Below are 14,892 nucleotides of genomic sequence, written 5' to 3' on the forward strand. Positions count from 1 at the left end.
TACGCCCAGTCATCTTATACGCCGGCAAATACGGTACTTTCTCTCCCCATTGCTCCTACAACTCTTGAAATCTCCAAAAAGCTGAAGTGAGAGGTTGCAGGGCCTACATGGACAAAACCCACAGGGCCTGGAGTGGGGGTTGTAGTGAGGAGGAAGATCTGTATGAAAATGACCCTACCTCATCCTTGTAACAACAGAAGCAAAATTTGGAAAGAGTAAGATGGTGGCATTTTGCTTGGAGAGCCAGCTTGTTGTAGTGGTTAGGAGTGCAGACTTCTAATCTGGCGAGACAGTGCTCCTGGGATTCAGTGCTCCCCCACATGCAGCCAGCTGAGTGACCTTGGGCTCGCCACAGCACTGATAAAACTTTTCTGACCGAGCAGTAATAGCAGGGCTCTCTCAGCCTCCCCTACCTCACAGGGGTTTTGTTGTGGAGAGAGGAAAGGGAAGGCGACTGTAAGCCACTTTGAGACTCCTTCGGGTAGAGAAAAGCAGCATATAAGAACCAACTCTTCTTCTCCTTCTCCTCCTCTTCCTCCCCCCCTTTACCACAATCCCCAAGGCTGCATAGCTTTTTGTCCATGCAAATCCTGTAACCCCCAGCATCAGCTTTTCAATGGTCTTTCTTCATTTGATACAACCTTTGGGGATTGTAGTTTTGAAGAAAAAATAGAATTTAAACACTGGACATTCTAGTCCATAAGCATAACATTTTAAAGATATTGAAAAGCTTGGTCTGAGATGGTTCAATTAAAAAACTATTTTGAGAGGCAGGGTGGTATAGTGGATAATCTAGGACCTAAGAGACGCAGTTTTGTTTGTTTGTTTATTACATATTTATGCCACCACTCCCAGCACAGCTGTCTTGAGGCGGTTTACAATAAAACCTAACTGAAAACATTTTGGTTTGAATTCCTGTCCTGGCTTGCAAGCTTGCTGGGTGACTTTGGGTCAGTCACACACTCAGTTTACTTTAGAGGGTTGTGAGGATAAAATAGAGGAAAGAATGACAAACTACTTTGGGTCCCAGGGGGTAGGGGAGGGATATAAATGAAGTGAACTTGTAAAAAGATGCAAAATTAGATGTGAACAGTATATTCAACTCAGGAGAGACAAATGCATACTTTTTATGATGGAGATATTTTTAATTAGACTATTGTTACTCATCCAGAATCAGCATGATAGGGTGAATTAAAAATTATGCTTTAAATACCTGATTCTTGAGATATTTCATCTATTTACTAGCATTGCAGAATCTGAATTGCAAGTATGTTTAAGCAGCTCAGTAGAGTTCAATGGTATGCTAAATTATGGAAATTCCACTATATTAGTTTTATAAATCTCTACTTTCTTTTAAGAGCTCAAGGGCTTACAGTTCTGAAAGTGAGTTGAATACACAGCTGATGTGGCACTAAAGCGTATTTCATGAATGGAAGCTGAAGTGTGTGGCTGTTCTCACTTTCAGGTCCATCTTTAAACAGCTGGGACAGACTCTGGGATAGCTCTGCAGTAGCAGTTGCCGATGAGTAGGCAGTAGGAGAAGGGGCAGGAAACAGCATAGGTGCGTTGGTTTTTGTGCTATAATCTGGAAGTATAATAATCCTACATGAATACATTTAGGTACTGGAGAATTTGGGGCATGGTTGAGTTAAAATAATTCCAAGGCTCAGTCACGACTGCAATTTGGAAATTATGGTTAGTTATTCAGAATATACTCTTGGGTTAGATCATGTGCTCCCACAACATAAGACACCACACACTATTTCCAGCAGGCACTTGGACGCTTTGAAAAGGTGGTGCCAGAAGTTGGAAGAGCCGTATGTATTAAAAATACAAAAATACCTGGAAGGGAAAGCTGGCAAAATTACCACTCCTGCCTGTTTCACTAAAGCTGGTTTACATGAGTTTCTATGCATGCCAGTGCAGCCATCCATGTTACAACGCTTTTCATTTAGGCAGCCTCTTCCCCTCCTCCTGCCCCCATCAGCATCTTTTTGAGGCTTAGAGGAGGAAGATGCTTCTCGTCGGTGTATAGAATCTAACCCATGGGATCTCTGGTGCTGCATAGGATCTTCCTTTTGTTTACATTCCTAACTTCATGAAAGAAAAGGAATCTGACAGCATAGCAGAATTGAGACGGCAATGACTCTGTAGCCTGGGAAATACCTTCCTGAGTTTCACTATAAATGGAATTGCAATAGCAAGCTTGTAAAAAAATAGAATGATATCCAGAATTTTTGTTGTTGTTTACATTTACGCAAAGTAGAAAGGTAATACATGTGCTTTTTGATGCCATGTATTTAGCATTGTGAACTTCTGTGAAGTGATCATGTGCCTTAGACCAGGGGTAGTCAACCTGTGGTCCTCCAGATGTTCATGGGCTATGAGCTTCTGCCAGCAAATGCTGGCAGGGGCTCATGGGAATTGTAGTCCATGGACATCTGGAGGACCACAGGTTGACTACCCCTGCCTTAGACCGTTTGTCAAGTTGCTTGAACAGATAGTTTCTCACTCCTGTCTTGAATCTTTCTCAGTTGCCCAGAGCAATCTTTATCTTTAGGACTAAAAATACTTGCTAGCAAAATAGAATGGTGAAATCTGTTTCCCAGCTTTAACTGCTATCAACAGGGAATAATTCTCCATGGCAAGCAGTTATGCTTGAGGGCTTCTTTTCAGTTTTTGCACCCATGTGGATGTTGCACTACTGAAAGTTTTTTCAGGTAGCATGAAGCTTTCAATATTTTTCCAATATGTTGAGAAGAACATTCTAACTTGTGTAGCTAGATCATCAACAAATTATTGTTCTTGATTTTAAAATAGACTTAATTTTGTATACAACTATTACATCATTGTTATTGGTAGGGCTGATAAGTATCCATAATTGTTACCAATTTTCTTTGTGTTAAGGAATAGCCTTCGCTTTGAGGCTCACATGGCACCTATATAGCTTTCTTTTAGGTGCCAAGTTAAAGTGTTTCGGTTCACTTGGGCTTTTAATTATGGGGTTGGGTTTTTTAACAGCATTGTAGTCTGGAAACTGTTATTTTAAGCTGTCAGTGATCTGTTTTATGGTCTTTGTTTTTATTTTTATGCTGAGCTGAGTTATTAATGCTGGATTTTCATAAATTTACTATCTTTTGACATTCAAGTTTTTATTGTTTTTATTTTGTAAGCCTTGGGCAGGTTCCTGAAGAGGTGGCATAAAGCTTTTCTAAATAAATAAAAATTTGAATGGCTTATCTGAAATTTGTGACTCTTCTTTTAAGCCAATGTTCATATTGTTCATGCTGTTTGGAGTCAGGAAGCAGCTTGGTGTAGTAGTTAGGAGCGCCAACTTCTAATCTGGCAAGTAGGGTTTGATTCCCCCCTCCTCTCCTACATGTAGCCGGCTGGGTGACCTCAGGCTTGCCACAGCGTTATAAAGCTGTTGTGAGCAGTAATATCAGGGCTCTCTCCGCCTCACCTACCTCACAAGATGTCTCTTGTGGGGAGGGCAATTGTAAGCCGCTTTGACTGTTTACGCACTGGGAACTTCACTGCCCCAGCTCCCATGCAGGAGCACAAATCGGGAGCGGATGAGGTGCATCGGGCCAAATGCTCCCCTGGGTGGATACAGGAAGAGGTGGGGCAACCTGCCATGACTTAAACTCCAGCCTGCAGCCTAACATAAAACCTCCAGTGTGTAAACGGTTTTTGAGACTCTTTCTGGTAGAGAAAAGCGGCCTATAAAAACCAACTATTCTTCCTGGGTAAATAAAAATCTGAGGGATGAAGAACAGAAGAGAGAACCCACATCGTAGAATGAACTTGTGCTGTGAATAGCCAGGGGGAAAGTCTTTTCTTAATCGCAATGTTTTCTTTTTCCTTGGCCCACATTTAAGTATAGATTTGTATTGAATCTTATGTATCATTTGTGAGACACTCTCCCATTTTTCTTAGCAAGAATATTTTAAATTAACTCTATTTGATTTAGGTATCCAGCTCACATTGAAGAAATTGATTATGAGGAAGGGAAGGTACTTATCCATTTTAAACGCTGGAATCATCGCTATGATGAATGGTTTTGTTGGGACAGCCCTTATTTGCGTCCTTTAGAGAAAATACAGCTGCGGAAGGAAGGATTACACGAGGAAGAAATATCTTCTGTAAGTAAATATATATACTTTGTAAGTAAATATATATCTTTGCTTCATTTCTACTTTTTATTTAACCTAGAAGGCCTTTAACAGCTTGAAGTTAAGTTGTAATTGCATGATATCTTGTTCCTTTTCCTTAATATATTATTGATTATTTTGCCAGCTGCCTCTCCAGAGAATGGAGTTTAAAACAACTTAAAATCATAAAGGCAGTCAATGAGCAATTTAAAACTAGTGTATTCAGAATGGTTGTCTATTTTTATTTTTTAAGTTGATCAAGATAGGTGGTAAACAGTCAGAGATCAAAACAACAAATGTTTTTAACCCTCTCAACGGGAATATTCCCAGAAGGATTAAAAGAGGCAGTGGTACGCCTGGTGCTCAAAAAAACATCTCTGGATCCACAGAAGCTTGACAACTACCAACCTGTCTCGCACTTAGCTTTTCTGGAGAAGATGATTGAAAGGGCTGCTGCAGACCAGATATCAGCATTCCTGGAGGAAACCTCTACCCTTGACCCATTTCAATCAGGTTTTCAACTTGGCCATGGGGTAGAGACAGTGCTAGTCGCCCTAATAGACGACCTCCGCTACCAGCTGGACCAAGGCGGATCAGTGTACTATTAGATCTAACAGCAGCATTTGACACAGTAAATCATGAGCTTTTAGCTCACCGCCTTGCCGACACCAGGATATGGGGGACAGACATCAAATGGCTGATCTCCTTCCTCTGAAGTTGCAAACAGAGGGTAGAAATAGGAGAGAGAGTATTAATTACCAGCTCACATGTGGAGTCCCACAAGAAGCAGTCCTCCTATCTTTTTTAATATCTTCATGTGCCGTCTTGCTCAGCTGCTGCAGAGGTTTGGGCTGGGTTGCCACCAATATGCAGATGACACCCAGCACTTCCTCCTGATGGATGACCACCCCGACTTTCCCCCAGAATCCTCGGCCAGATGCTTGGAAGCAGTGATGAAGTGGCTCAAGTAGAGTCGTCTGAAGCTCAGTTCTTCAAAGATGGAGTTCTTGTGGCTGAGTAAGAAGAGACCAAGCAAGGAAGCATGCTTACGCAACCTGGACAGAGTGCGACTAGCAGTAGCCCATTCCACCAGAAACCTGAGTGTGATCCTCGATATTTCCTTCTCTATGGAGGCACAGGTCACAAGAGTGACCACCTATACCAAGCCAAGCTACTAGTACCCTACTTGACTCCAGAACACCTAGCCACAGTGATCCATGCGATGGTCACTTCTAGACTGGATTTCTGCAACTCGCTCTACACAGGCCTGCCCTTATCCTCAATCTAGAAAATATAATTGGTTCAGAATACTGCAGCCAGGATCCTCACAAATATACCATGGAGATCCCACATCCGGCTGGTACTCCAACACTCACAATTGAATTTCGGATTAGATTTAAGAGTCTGGTAAATTACCATCAAAGCCATACATAGTCTGGGCCCAGTGTACCTGAGAGACTGTCTCGCTGCCTTATACCTCCAAAAGGGCACTACGCTCTGCCACCGCCAACTGGCTAGTAATCTCTGGCCCCAAAGAAGTACGTCAGACCTCAAGAAGGGTCAGAGCCTTCTCTGTCCTGGCCCCTACCTGGTGGAACAAACTCCTGAAAAGATCAGGGCCCTGGTTGAACTCCCAGAATTCATCAGGGCCTGCAAAAGGGAGATCCTCCACCAGGCATTCTACTGAGGTTAATCCAACTTCAAAATATCTGACCTAAAAAAATTTGTCGGTCCCCCTCAAGCCATGCCCTCCATAATCTGAAGGATTCTGTCCTCCCTAGGGGTTATTCTATTGAAATTATTCAATGAATTGATTATAGTAATCTGCTAAATTTATATTTGTTAGAATTGTTATTGATATGATGTTGTGACTGTTATCCTTATCCATTGTTCCTCTTAATATTTGTGAAACAGCCCTGGGGGTGAAGAGTGTCTTGGCTGTCGGAGTTGGAATAGGGTCAATCAGGGTGCAGCCAGCAAAGCTGGTTGCACTCTGATAGGCCCTGCACCTACATCTCCCTCCCTCCCTCCCTAGACACTAGCCACTTTGCTCTCAGATGCTGCAGGAACCAGGGTGTGAGAGAGAGACACAGAGAGCCCTGCCAAACCGCAAACCAGCCCCGAGAGAGAGAGAGAGAGAGAGAGAGAGAGAGAGAGAGAGAGAGAGAGAGAGAGAGCGATCTGCACCTGCCGGTGTCCCCCTGGGTCCTAGCGCCCATTGCATTCCTAGTTGCAATGGGCTTTCTTGCTAGTTTAATATATGATGTTCTGTTTCCCACAACGTTCCATGTAAACCGCCCTGGGCTGTGTGGAAAGGGTGGTCTAAAGGGGACACAATGGAGGGAGTTTAAGTGTAACAAATGGACTACATTTTATTGTTCTTTGTATTAACATACTATTTGTCTTATTTCTATATTTCTATCTTTATGAAAATAAATAAATAATATAAAATAATATAAAAAGAAATGGTGGTCTAAAAACCTAAGAAAATAAAAAATAAAAATAAACAAAAGAATAAAATAAAATCATGTTAGCTGGCTTTGTGCTTCAGTTTTCTAACTTTGAGTCGTTATATAACTTTTAATTCATATAACATACAAGAATGAAATCCAAGAGTAAAGAAGCAACCAACACCAACTAGTTACAATTATATCTAATAAAAAAAACACAAGGCATAATTTTATCCAGATTTCTTTTTGTTTGTTTTAAAACTTTCTAAATACTGGCCAAACTGAGAGTTTTATTACATTATGTCAATAGTATTAGCTACTATAATGTATCAATATATTTCTGCCTGCACCAGTACAGGTTAGAGTGAGAAACACCTGTTTGTTCTTATTCTTTTTTTTTAAAGGGATTTCATATAAATGATCAGGTGTTGGCTTGTTGGTCTGATTGTCGTTTTTATCCAGCCAAAGTTACTTCTGTCAACAAGGATGGTAAGACTTATCTTGCCTTAATTATCTATACCGCCTGCTACAGCTCTGTGTGTGTAATGCTATCAAGTCACAGCCAACTTATGGCGACCCTATAGGATTTTCAAGGCAAGAGACATTCAGAGATAGTTTGCTATTTTCTTCCTCTGCAGAGTGACCATGGAATTCCATAGTGTTCTCCCATGCAAATTTGATGGAATCGGGCTAATCTGGGGCATCTAGGTACTAATATCAAGAGCTTCACATAATTTAGAAGAAGAGTTTGGTTTTATACTTTTCACTACCTGAATGAGTCTCACAGCGGTTTACAATCTCCTTCCTTTCCTCTCCCCACAACAGACAGCCTGTGATGTTGGTGGGTCTGAGAGAGCTCTGGCAGGACTGCTTCGTAAGAACTGCACTGTGATGAGCTCAAGGTCACCCAACCTTGGCTGAATGTGGAGGAGTGGGGAATCAAACCCGCTACACCAGATTAGAAGCTGACGCTCTTATCCACTACACTAAGCAACAGCAATTAGCCCCCAAAGCCAAAATACCCTGGGAAGGGACCCTGCCTCCTGCTGCCATGCCCACTAAAAAGGTGGTTGAAGGGAAAGCAAACTGCCTGCTTCATTTCATTGTCCAGTCCAATGTGCATGGGGGGGGGGGGGCAAAGCTGGGCACCATTATGCCTGTGCTCCTCCTCATTGCTTCTGCCTTGACTTTCTGGCAAAAGACCAAAACCATTTCAACACAATTTTCTGTTTTAAAACCCTTAGCCTAGAGTGGTAAACTGTTTTGAGACCTGGCAAAAATGTAATACAGGAAAACTTCTCTTGACTGTTTTCAGGGACCATATACTAGAATAAGAGTACCCTCTCTTATGCAGGAAAAAGACTGAAATTGAGACAGACCAGACAAATCATCTAGGAAAGCCATTTTGAGACTCTTTGGTAGTGAAAAGTGGGGTATAAAAAAACAGTCCTTCTCTTCTCCAGAGTTTACACAAGACCCAAAAAGCCATGATTTAAGGCCAAGCCCAAGCTTCACATTAATTGCAGAATGCTTAGCCCATGTCATATTCAGATTGCTCAGGTGTTCCCAATTCCCTTGCGTGGGTCCCAACTACAAGTGGTTGGCTTTACAACACCCGAGTTCCTATCAGACTTCAGAACATTGCTCAAGACGACCAATTAAGAACTATCTGTAAATACAGATAAGATGAAGTTTCCAACAATTCTACTACTTGATCTGTCAGATTGGCATCTAATTTGGATCAGTGTTGAGATATTTTATCAGCAGAGAATCACACAGTATTATCATGGCTTCATGCAGAATCACTAATTAGTGAATCAGCTAACACAGGGGTAGTCAACCTGTGGTCCTCCAGATGTTTATGGACTACAATTCCACAGGTTGACTACCCCTGAGCTAACAGACATGACAGAGAAAAGACCTTGTCACAATCACCACCATCTCAAAGCTCTTCAAATGGGCTGTACAATGTACTTTTTATGATTTGGCCTAAGTCTTCTGCCAGTACAGTTCTAGCTATCATATTGCCCTTAGTTGCTTAATTATTTTTCTTTATTTTAAACCCCAGGAGCTCATAGATATGTGATCTTAAGCACCAAAAATTTGCTAGATATCTTAATTTGAAACCAAGGGTTAAAAAGAGTCACACATTTAGACACGGCCAGTGTAATTTTGGGATCATTTTCTCTGAGTAGAAAGAAAACAGTTTAGGGGGGGGGGTGTGATTACTTACTAGGGGTATGTGAGCCTGAGCAACCTAATTTTCCCTCAAGGGTTAACATGAATATTAAAAGGTTTAGTTCATGGTTGTGATTTCAGTATTCCTGCAGACACCAATATTATCTATTTCAAGGCCAGAAGCAAGAATATATTAATTGGGCAAATTGTGAGAACCTGTGCTCCATTGTATAACCAGATGGGAGGGGGGAAATAGGAGTAGTTGCCAGTGTCCTCTGCAAAGTTCCTGAGACAAATAGCATTGATTGGACTTGACAGAACACCTGATGCCAGTGGCAAACATCTCTAATAAGGGCATAGGCCAGAGAGAGCTATGCTAATTTAGCGCTTAGATCTTTTATTCTTGATCATGTGGACTGCACCATATAGAATGCTTTTTATGCTACTGCTTGGATTTTATGCTGCAAGAGAGTGCCCATCTAATACCAAGGTATTCATTATATTAGCTTCTTTGTGTTCATGTTGCCAAGCTAAAGAGACTGTACTGCATAGTCAGTTCCTTTAATAATTTAATAAACATTTATACAATTTTATAAGATCTGATTTTCTGATGTAAATCTAACCCTGAGGATCCACAGGTCTGGGTAGCAAACCAGGAACAATAACCCAGGGGCACCTGAATCTGAATCACAATAAGAGTATTGTGTTTTCCCTGAGCCAATATGTTGTGTGTGTTGTTGTTTTTTTGGGGGGACTGGTCATGCTAATTAAGTATAGTTTATTGTCTACTGTTTTCAACCCTGAGAGTATGAAATAAACTTTTCCCAGAAAAGCAAGTAGGTTTTTTACTCTCAGTTTAAAAGCAAGAAGCCATTCTACCTAAATCCAGCCCACAAGCCAATATTAGAAACACAATAAGGAATATTTATGAGTATACTCAAAACTGGGACAGTAGAATGTCGATTGGTAACTGTATTTATCTAGCTTGCTTATCCAAAGAGAACAATATTGAGAACCTGAAGAGCTCCAGGTATCTCCCAGCTCCTTTTGGAAGGAAAGAAATCTGATAGCTCCAGAACACAATTTTATCTTATTAAGTATAGTTCTAAAATGAGATTTCCAGGATCGATCAGCTGATATAATAGGATACCTAAATAAGAAAAAGTTGTACTTGTTTTTTTAAGAACAACTTGTAAATTATTTTTAAGAATGATTGGTAATTAATACAAAACAGTGTTCTCATGTCACGTGTTTCAGAATTTCCACACTCGCCCAGTTTCATCAGATTTGGGAAGCTAAGCAAGATCAGTTAATATTTGGAAAGGAGACTCCCAAGGTCATGACACAGAGGCAGGCAATGACAAACCATTTGTGAACATCTCGTCTTGAAAACCCTGTGGGGTCAGCTACAACTTGACAGCACTTTCCATCATCACTTCATTATTATTGATATACCAAAAACACAGACTATGGTTTGGATCTTAAAAGTTAAGCTTGTGGAGGCAGTTCATTCACTACCAGCTTCTTCCCATGTCAGTCCTTTGCCAACTCCAAAAATGAATTATTCAGATCATAGATCTACTATGGGTACATGGCAGAGGGCTTCAGTGAAGAGAGGGAATTGAGCAAAATTGTTTCCACCTCATTCTTTCATTGTCAGAGGAGTGTTGTGGAGCAGGCTTTCAAAATAGTCCAAGAGCAAAGTTGGAATGGTTTTACCCAGTTCCTCCTTACTTTGGACTTGCTGTGTCTGGTGGCTTTAGGACCCAAAAAGATTTTTAAAGAGATGTTGTGGAAAGATGTACCCATGTATGGAAGCTTTTACTCTCACAAATACAGGATCAGATTCCATAACATCACCTCAAGTGAACTGGGGAAAGATTGGTCTTGGTATTTAAAGAGATCAGGAAAAAACACTTACCCGTATTTGCCGGCATATAAGACGACTGGGCGTATAAGACGACCCCCCCAACATTTCCACTCAAAATATAGAGTTTGTTACATTACATTACGGTACTATGGGCCACTATGGGCAGCTATGTCTATCCCAACTGAAGTGCACCCGGCGTATAGGACGATCCCCCCACTTGGAGGCATGTTTTTCAGGGGGGAAAAGTAGTCTTATACGCCAGCAAATACTGTATTTTGTGGCATGAGCATCTTGTGTATATTCATGTCACTTTCATGTTTCTATGTTCAGTAATTAGTTTGGTGCAAAATAAATAACACTATGCATTCTGACTTCTTTCTTATAATATTCCAGGTACTTACACTGTAAAATTTTATGATGGTGTAGTTCAGACAGTGAAGAATATTCATGTCAAAGCCTTTTCCAAAGATCAGGTAGGAAAGATTTTAAATTAATTAAATTTTGTTTTAATTACAGAGCCTAAATCACTAGCTTGCTAAATCTTGTGTTTCATAGAACCTAAATATGTTAAAGCTGATTTTTATGTAGTAGATGTATACTTAATCTATAAATTTGTATAATTTTATAGAACACTGTTCTTTTTACATGCAAGAGTCATACAGATGAAAGATACCTTCTGTTTATAAATTTAAGATACAGAGTTGGAACATCTGTTTTCAACAGATGGTGTATAATATCCTTGTTTTGTTCCATAAAAGTATTAAAGACTACAGACAGCTTTTCCTGCTGTCCTCCACATAGGTGGCTTCCACACAGAGGTTTTACTCTGATTTGGCATCCAAACCAAAGTGTGCAGAAAGATCTCACTTGAATGCCTCTGCATTCATAATGTGACAGATAATAGAGAATCGTTGCCATATAGATGCAGCTGTAGTCTTTTGTGAACTTTGGCTATGATCAAACATGCTACCCGTTTTTATATTGTGTACCGATTTATAGCTGCGTATCTGTTCTTATGTTATCCTATTCTACTATAAGCGGTAAAACAAAAATCATAAGCAATAGTAATGCTGGATGCTATACTTTCACAAGATTCTAGCTATTGTAGGATCCTATTAATTTACTTGCTTAATTTTTTCTGTCTTCTATTCAATTATTATCTTGTAGTCCGTAGTAAATAATCCAAGACCCAAGGAAAGAGGTAATGAAATCCCTTCATCTCCTGAAAGATGGGAAAAGTTTAAAGAACAGAGGAAAACAGCTGAGAATAAAAAGAAAGACAAGGATGAAAAGGTGCTAAAGATTGAACGAAGGTCTAAACCAGATAAAGAAGGAAAGCTAATAGTTGCCTCAGAAAAAGGCAAAGTATCAGAAAAGGCTCTGCAAAAAGATGGGAAAGAAGACAAAGAGAATATATCTGAGAATGATAGGGAGTTTTCAATAGATACCCAGATTGAAAAGAAGCCTGAAAATGACAGTGTGAAGACCCCACCAGAAAATCTTAAAGAAACAAAAAGACGGCGGGGTAGACCTCCTGTGGTACCACCAGCAGGTCAGTTTTAATGTTCAAGTCTTGTTTTTCTATATTCTTAAAAGAGGTACTTTTTCTTTTTGTATATAGACATATGCAGGTAGCCCAGCATACACAGATTTCTCTGTCCAACACACAGTTGAGAGCTCAAGCATGCACAGAACCTTGATCTTTACTTTCTTAGACCAAAATTATTTTTATATTAGTAAAAATTAGTAAATTTTGATGGTGAGGATGATGTCAAGGTGATGTTCCTTTTCTTTCCTTGCCTGATGTTTGTTGCCTAAGTACAGGTCATGAATCTGTTGTGTGTAATTTTTCACCACAGAAAGAACAACGTATAAACATTGTCTGCAGTAAAGTTGGTGAACCAAGGGAGAGAGAAATAGGGATGAGTAATGTATCCTTAGTCCACCCTAACTTTATCTCATCAGATACAGTTAGTACTTGGAGAGGAGACTACCAAGGAAGATGGGTTACTATGCAGAAGAAAGCAATGGCTACCAGCTGTGCTTATCCCTTGCCTTGAAACCCCCATGGTCCGGTGATTGCCATGTGTGTCATTTTGCACCACAGAAAGAACAGTGTTTAAACATGGTCTGGCAATGCAGGGAGAGAGAAGCAGGAAAGGGTGATGTATCCTTAGTCCAGCCTAACTTTATCTTATCAGAGCATGGGAGTTAAGCACTGTTTGGCCACCACTCCTGTAGAGGCTTATTTTATTTTATCTTATTTTATTTTATTTTTAAGCACCCAATATATTTTGTCTAGAATTTTAAAAATTCTGCAAACCTGAGGCATTTTTTCAGGGGTGTTGAAAGATCTGCTGCACTGACTGCTCCAGTTTCTGAATGTACATAAACTCAGATGGAGCCACACTTCTCTACTAGAGTATACACCACCCCTGCAAAACTTGTTTGGGGGGGATCTCATCTCCTCCCCCCACATTGGTAAACTGATGCATCCAGTTGCTGTCTGGGATCCATTCCAAATCTCCAGTGGTTCCTGGCATCTGTCATCACTGCCTTTATCTCTCTTAAATCTCCCCCTCCCCCAGGAGCTCTGCCTAGGAAACCTAAGGTCCAGTCGTGTGGTGTCAGCCACTGGCCAGGCCCACTTGAATAGCAGGAAACGCTCAAGGACTTCTAGAAGGGTGTGTCACTTCCACCAGTATCCCCCCACATGATTTCACCTTTCCTTCCTCTTGACAATTTCCATATATCCTTTCCATCATTCTCTTCTCCTCAGTCATTCTTCCTCCCATCTTCAACTCTATTTATTATTTATTTACTTAATTTATACCCCAGCTTTATCCACAGTGGGGACCAAAGTACCTTATATTCTCCTCCTCTTCTTCTTTTTAACTGCATAACCCTGTGAGGTAAGTTAGGTTAAAAGTATGGAGTTCATCTAAAATCACCCAGTCTTCTTTCACAGCAAGATGGGGATTTGAACCTGGGTCTCCCAACCTGTACTCTGAAGCTCAAACTTCTATATCACTTGAGTGGCTGCTATATCCTAAAGTGGCTGCTGTTAGCAAGGAGGCAGGACTAGATGAAATTTTGCAGGAAAGTGAAATATATACAATACTTAATGTCATATCAAACCTAAACTCATTTTACCGCTTTTAACAAGATACAATTGATTGTTTATAACTTACTTAGTCTATAGAATGAAAAAATTTGATGTATTTATGGAATTTAAAAGTTATGAATTCCTTAGTTTTGTACAAGCAAACTTGCAGTGTACCTAATAATGAGAGAAAACTGCAAGCTGATGCACCCTATGCTATCCTAGCACATGTACCTTAATTTTTGCTTTTTGGTTAGAGAGAGAGAAAGAGTTCTCAATGAAACTTTCAGTTTTCCCCTGACACATTGGTTCCGTTTTCGTCCCATCTCCTCCTGATCTTTTTTGGTCCCTCCTGCAAGGCAGGGCAATAAGCTACTTTTTACCCCATGAAGGGTTTTTCTGTATTCTCATGTTACTTGCTGGTAAATTTCTATTTCCTCAGGGCTTATTTTTCTGTTCCACACCTGTTTTCCTCCTTCTAGTGGTTGATTCCATATCACATAGCTTTATTTCCAGCATATCTCCCTGCAGAAACTGGAACTTAACCAGTGAATAAAATGACGATGCAGGAAAAACCAAGTCAAAAGGCAACAGTTGGCATACAACAGTTGAGAAGCAATGAAAGCCCTGCATGCTCCCTCGTGAAGATTAAATATTCTTTTAGGTGCAGAAATGTATCTTGGATTTATTATCTGTCTATGTCTAAAGTATGCCCACTTCGTTTGTAAAAGCGTTTTATTCACTCAAAAAGAAAATATTTCATAGGAGTTTTTTTTTTCAGTACTCCCCTAAAGGCTTAGGAACCCTCCCCCCATTGTTCTCTCCCCAAGTCTTTGCATCTCTAGGCCTGCCTGCAAAATGTGATCCATCATTGAACCATTGTTTCTCCCCTATTGTCAAGGTCATGCTAATTTTTAAGTTGTTTGACCTATTTTTACCTCATTCTTCACGCATACTTTATGTGGCCAATAATAAATAATGTAAGTAAAATGTATTCTGCTGTGATTAATACCCTGAAACCACATTATATTTTGTTCATGTTATCCTCCTTATATGTTTCTTTTTTCAGTAATGTGGGTTAGCTTCATTGACTGCTACTGAAATATTTTCAGAGAAGCTCATGTACACAGCAGTGAA

At 40.2% G+C, this 14,892-nt stretch overlaps 1 protein-coding gene across 6 annotated transcripts in view; it reads left to right on the forward strand.

The window, feature by feature from the left end:
- PHF20 (PHD finger protein 20) overlaps positions 1-14,892 on the forward strand; it is a 59,852-nt gene that overhangs the window by 18,850 nt on the left and 26,110 nt on the right. For all 6 annotated transcript variants that reach the window (XM_077335216.1, XM_077335217.1, XM_077335218.1 and 3 more), the window contains 4 exons: positions 3,974-4,145; positions 7,009-7,093; positions 11,046-11,125; positions 11,820-12,204. In XM_077335216.1, coding sequence (XP_077191331.1) covers positions 3,974-4,145; positions 7,009-7,093; positions 11,046-11,125; positions 11,820-12,204 — 722 coding nt within the window. The remainder of the gene's footprint in view (positions 1-3,973; positions 4,146-7,008; positions 7,094-11,045; positions 11,126-11,819; positions 12,205-14,892) is intronic.

Source organism: Paroedura picta, chromosome 4 (assembly GCF_049243985.1).
Source record: "Paroedura picta isolate Pp20150507F chromosome 4, Ppicta_v3.0, whole genome shotgun sequence".
NCBI classification, from domain to species: Eukaryota; Metazoa; Chordata; class Lepidosauria; order Squamata; family Gekkonidae; genus Paroedura; species Paroedura picta.